Here is a 6,000-nt window from a genome sequence, read left to right on the forward strand (position 1 = left end):
TTCATATTTACTTTTGTATTATAATGTAGATCTAGTACATTTTTTCTATGCAACACTTGTCTAGTAATTTCCTTCTACATTGTAAGTGCTAGTAAAAGCTTTCTGGTTTCTCACAAGCTAAATGCTTTTCTGGTTTATTTATTTATTTTTTTTTTTGGTATGTGAAATGCACACAAGAATTAGTTCAGTCTTGTCATTATTTGAAGCTGCAGTCTATCCCTGTTCTGCTTTGATGCCCCTCGTACACCTCTTGTCTTCCTGCCCTCCACAAGCCCCCAGCCCTGCAAGACAATGCATGCTTTTTAACTAAGGTTATCCCATTTTGCAATAAATACTTTTACATTATTTTTCCTAGGAATTATCCTACTAAAAATGGTGCATTACCATATAAGTTGGCCGTAGATCTCTGAAAATGCTCATGCTCAAACTTTTCAAAGCAAGAATCTGGTGGCTCTTTGGAGTGGTGATTTACAGACGTTTTCCTGTGTATCTTGAGTTGATGAATTCCTTATTGCTTTGCCAGGGGTGGTAGACTTTTATATAATTCCATTGAAGCCATCCGTCCTCTGAAAAATTTGAGTACTTGAAATGGTACAGATGTCAAATGCGATGGATTACCAGCGTTAGCATTTGATGCAGAACCACGATGCTGGGAGAAAGAGCAAGGCTTAGAGGCAGTTTCTGCTTCCAAGTAGACTGTTTAAACCATAAGACTCTGTTAATGTATTATTTATAAGGTCTGCTGCTTTACATTCCATTTTCCTCTCTGATTTTTGTCTTGTAGTGTTGTCCCTCAGACAACAGTAATACTGAACAATGACCGGCAGAATTCAATTGTAGCCAAGATGGTTGGGCAGGAAGAGCCTCTGAGCAGAGCAGCGGATTCTCTGGAAAATATCCTTAGCAAGTTAGTAACGGTTACGGGAATCCTCCCCCTTCATTCCCTTCTTTGACAGATCAAGTCTCTGCAGCAATTTAAATGTTCTAGATAATAGTGTAGGGGGTGACATGGAACTGGTACTTGAATATTTTATCAGGCCGACTGCTCTGCCTATAGAGACCTTGTATCAGAAGGCAAGGTATAGAGCAATATTTCACTCTTGATGGGGTGAGAGTACCTTTGAGGATGCAGGATTAGTTCAGTGTTAGTCAAAAGGAAGTGTCCACAGCTACATATATTTTACAAGGATGCACAATCACAAACGAACGTGCCAAGATCCTGTATTTAACCAACTGAAGAAGGAATATGCAGCCACCCAGGAAAGCTTGTTAGAATTTACATTGTCTAAAGCAAATTTTAAATTAAGTGGAACTGGAGATTTTGGGTAGAAAATGTTCTTAAATAACATATTTTTATAATTTTTTCTTCCGTTTGGTTTGCGCATTGGGCCTAGACTTCTCCATTGATGCAGATTTAGACAGTGCATCTGAAACTTTTTTCTTCTGCAATTTTCTTTCCATTTTATTTGCTGGATAGCAAAAACAAAAAAAAAAGATTGGTCTGCTGTTGTTTTGAATGTGTATGTTAGCTTATGCATGTTCTGCACTAACCTTTTTGCATCCCAAGTGGATCTTGCACAGAAATTAGAGACAAGCAGTTGGCATGGATGTATAAACAGTAGTGTAAAATTATAACTTGAGTTATGAACAGGAGAAGGCTTGTTTTAAAGGAATATACTTCTATAATTCATTTAATTTTGTCAGTGTTTTAAGTTCCCTTATAATGATGCTATTCCTGAACAAGGATCGTGTTTTCCCAAAGTTACCTACTTTTCTTTTCCATAGTGCTGTTCCTGGACGTAGGCAGAACACCATAGTGGTGAAAGTTCCTGGGCATGACGACAGTCACAATGAAGATGGAGAGAGTGGCTCTGAGGCCAGTGACTCAGTTTCCAACAGTGGACAAATAGGAAGCCAAAGTATTGGGAACAACGTCACCCTTATTACGCTGAACTCTGAAGGTATGCTCATCTAACTGTAAGGCTGCTTGAGGATAGTAAATCTGGTGGTCAGTGAACCACCAGATTTTTAGTGCTAAATCCTCAAGGCTACTTGAGGATAGTAAATCTGGTGGTCAGTGAACTAAGATTCAACTGGAAGCTTCAAAGGTCCAACCTGGAATTGTTAGGCAGCACAACAAGCATTGGATAGGAGTGAACCAATCTGAATGAGTTGTTGGTTTGTTTCATTTTTGCAGGTAGAACAGCTAATTTAAATTACTTATAAAAAGTATTGCCCACTGTAGCAGTGTAGCTTTATATTTTAAACCCTTTAACAGATGCAACCTGCAGGGTATCCTATCACCAAGTTGAAATATTGCTTCAGCAAAATAAATGCCTTCTCTGGGAAATAGAATCTTGTGGTACCATTTCCTCCTGTAACTTAACTATGGCAGTCCACTTGTGTAATTCTTACGAATGTAAAATAGTTATTTTAGTAACTGTAAACAATCCTTATGAGGAAATCCGTATCAACAACAGTGTTAACAGGATAGTGTGTAGTGTCAGTTTCCTGAAAATTCTTTAGGTCTTGGATACTAAAATCAAATATAGTGAAATCTAAATTTTAGATTAGCCTTATAAAGATACTCTAATTTATGTGGTTGGAAATATTAGAATGAATGTTAGTTTGCTATATTTTAAACATGAACATGATACAAGGGACACTTGAGTTTCATGTGAAAACAAGATGTAATAAATGATTTTATGTTTAGTTTGAAAGTATCGGTGATCTATATTTTTTTTTAAATATAGATGTAATTTTGAACCCTAGACTTTAAAAGTAATTAGGAGAATTACTAAATCTAAAACATACTTGCTGAATATTCACTTAAATGTTATTTTGGATGTGGTAGTTCATATTTGCATTTATGTACCAGAAAACAGTAAGTTACTTCAGGAAGTTACTGGAGGGGAATGCTCTTAGGAGGTTACCTTTCTACTTAAGAGATAAATATAGTATCTCTTTTTGATCTCTAACATTGAAACAGAAGGACTCTAATTTAGGCGTAATTCAGTTTCTTTGTCTTCTACATGATCTCCAGGCACTGGTTAAAGCATGTTGGGTGTGAGCAGTTTAGGATAAAATTAGTGATAAGGGGTTAATTCAAGATAGCCTACAACTGAGTATTTAAAAGTGCATGCAAAGACTTCAGAACTGACTAAAAAGATCAATGGGATGCTTTAAAATTTTGATACCTAAAAAACCTTGGACGTCAGTTTACTGAAAGTCTTGTGCACCAAAGATTGTTTTTGAAAAGGTTGCTCTAGGGCATCCAGACCTAGGATTCTTCGACTCTTATGGGTACACATACAACATACACATATAATAAAGAGCTTTTAGGTTCTGTCCTGTTTGTATGTGGTGAGGTAGAGTTGCTTCTGAAGGGTATTTAATTTTCAGTCAATGGGGAATTAGAGGAGACTGAGGCTGAGGAGCTCCTCTCAAAAAAAGATTGAATTGCAGATAGTGCTGATATTTTCATGTGAAAATACATATAAAACCTGCGCTTTGTGAGATGAGTTAATATTTCATGCAGCTCTGTCAGCTCTGCCAGGAACAAAGTTTCTAGCACTAGGAGGGTATTTGTTGTATAATGCTCTTTTTGACTTGGTTGTTAGGCACAGATTTGCACAGACATGATGTTGGCCTTCTGTGCTGTTGTTGTATATGTAAATCTGAAGAAACAGCTAATCCATTAATGTCTTCAGATCTGATTTTCTTCAGACCTTTGGAACACTCATCCGTTAAAAATCTCTGAGATTGATGAATGCTTTGAGAATCGGATTAGTAATCCCCCACACCTACCTCTTCTTGCCCTCATGAAGATGAGAGGAATGCTAAGCAAGCTACCCTGCAGTATGTTGCAGAAATTAAACTATTAATAAAGGAAGTGATGAAGAATAACAGGTCTGTTGTTCAGACTTATTTTCTTCAGCACTAAAAGGCAAAAGTTACAGCACCCATCAGCTTGCTTTCATAGTCTGTGAAAAAATTCCCAGTGCCTTCTGAGCTTCTCAAATGAATCTTGATTGATTGTAAAATATGAGGAGCTGAGAATGGCGGACTTTAGCCCTTACGCACTGAGATTAAACAAGGGGTTTTCAGCATGATTCGTATCAGTCATCTTGTGTCTAGAAAGCAGAACTGAACCGTGTTTATAGTTGGGCTTCAGCTGACTTTGCATATGGCATTGACCCGGGGGTATTTTCAGGATTTAGTTAATAGGTTTATGTAAAGGCATTGCTTGCTCTCTGGTGGCTGTTTTCAAAGAGCATTTAGTCACATATAGTATTTCAAAAAATAGTTTTACTGCCTTTCTGTTGCTGAAAAATAATTATACAGAAGCATGGAGCCTAGTTCTCACTTCCAGCAATAATCTGGAATTAGTTTGGGGTCTTCTGCTGACCGGACACTATCAGCATTTTATTCAATCTTCAGTTGTATATTATTCTTTTGCATGTGCAGTAAGTGCATATTCTCTCTTCTCTGAGCAACAGTTACTAGACTCGAACTGAAAATGCTCATCCATTTCACAAATGCAGTCAATAGTCTGCAAAGTGTTCATTTTAAGACACAGTGTTTATGAACTGAAAGCACTTACAGATACTTTAATCTCTAATTTTTGTGAAATTTTGTGCCTTCCCCCCCAAATTTCACTTTGGAACAATCAATATCCTTTCACAAGGGGATGATAGCAGAAATACCAACAGCTGATATATTCACTAGACTGTAGTTCTAAAAGTGGTGTTCATGAAGCAAGCTTGCACAATTGAAGATAGAACCCAGCAAGAATAGAATTAATCAGTATTGAATTACCAGTGTGAAATCAAATTAGGCTAGAAGGCTTACTAGTAAGTGACTTTCTATTTTTATTAATGTCACATTTTTGGCATAGAAAATACGAAGTGTATCCTTATTTGGCCTACTAAGAAATAGTGGTATTTTTAATTTCATTTGTAATTTTACCCAATAGATATTAATATGTCAAAAGTGACTAGTCTCCTGTTGCTTTGAATGCATATGTTAGCATGTGCCTGTTCTGCTCCAACTCTTTTGCATTCCACGTGGATCTTACGGGAGACCAGCAGTTGACATGGATGTGTAAACAGTAGTGTAAGATTATAACAGTGTGCTTTAGATGTAAAATTACTTTTCTGCAAATGGGAGGATAATTTAATACTAAGATCAAAGCTCAAAACTCTGTTTTACCAAACTTCTCTTTTTAAGAAGGTGTCTTCCTCCAGAAACACTGAAAGAACTGAATGCCACTGATCTCAGGATTTAAATGGGGAAGGGACATCAACTTTAAAAGTGATTCAGTTTGAGTCTTTGATTTCTGGAGTTCTGGATTGGAGCCTTAGTTTAAATCCTAAGTAAAAAATACAAACTGTTTTTACTGTACTAAAACAAGGTACTGAATGAAGAAGCCCAAGTGTCACCCACTACTGAATTTGTATTTGAATGAAGTGAAAAAGGAGAAAGGTCTTACACCAGCAAACATAGAACCTACTAAACAAATCTGTGTCCAGGCTGCTCTATTCTGGTAACTTACACTGCTCAAGCAATGCTAAAATGTTAACTGTAAGCACTGTTTTGTGTTACAATTATACAGGCTACAAACACAAAGACTGTAAGGCCTAATTGACTTGATCATCGTTCATCTCTTTTTCTTTGTTTTCTGATTTAGGAAAAAATCCCCTCCTTGTATTTTTAACACAATACATTAATGGTGTTGAAAACAGTCCTCACTTTAACCAAGAGTCATTGTTTCAAACCAGAGATATTTTTGTTGTTTAATCAGCTTTGTTGTAATCTTAGCTAAGAAGTTATTTGGAAGAGCTTTTGGAGAGCTCCTACAACAGTTGTGAAACTCTTCACCTACAGTGCGTAGAACTACATAAACCTGGTTAAACTTTTCTCTTTCCTCTTTCTCTCTGTCTTTTGAAACATCAGAGCGTAGGTACCTCCTGTGTTGTGGCAGGGAGGCAGGGGAACAAT

General features: G+C 36.8%; 1 protein-coding gene across 1 annotated transcript in view; it reads left to right on the forward strand.

Annotated features, from left to right (window-relative positions):
- BANP (BTG3 associated nuclear protein) overlaps positions 1–6,000 on the forward strand; it is a gene marked incomplete at its 3' end in the record, with an annotated part of 68,293 nt that overhangs the window by 21,453 nt on the left and 40,840 nt on the right. Inside the window, exons 4-5 of the mRNA XM_010009717.1 lie at positions 785–907; positions 1,786–1,961. Coding sequence (XP_010008019.1) covers positions 785–907; positions 1,786–1,961 — 299 coding nt within the window. The remainder of the gene's footprint in view (positions 1–784; positions 908–1,785; positions 1,962–6,000) is intronic.

Source organism: Nestor notabilis, unplaced genomic scaffold, assembly GCF_000696875.1.
Source record: "Nestor notabilis isolate BGI_N333 unplaced genomic scaffold, ASM69687v1 scaffold35622, whole genome shotgun sequence".
NCBI classification, from domain to species: Eukaryota; Metazoa; Chordata; class Aves; order Psittaciformes; family Psittacidae; genus Nestor; species Nestor notabilis.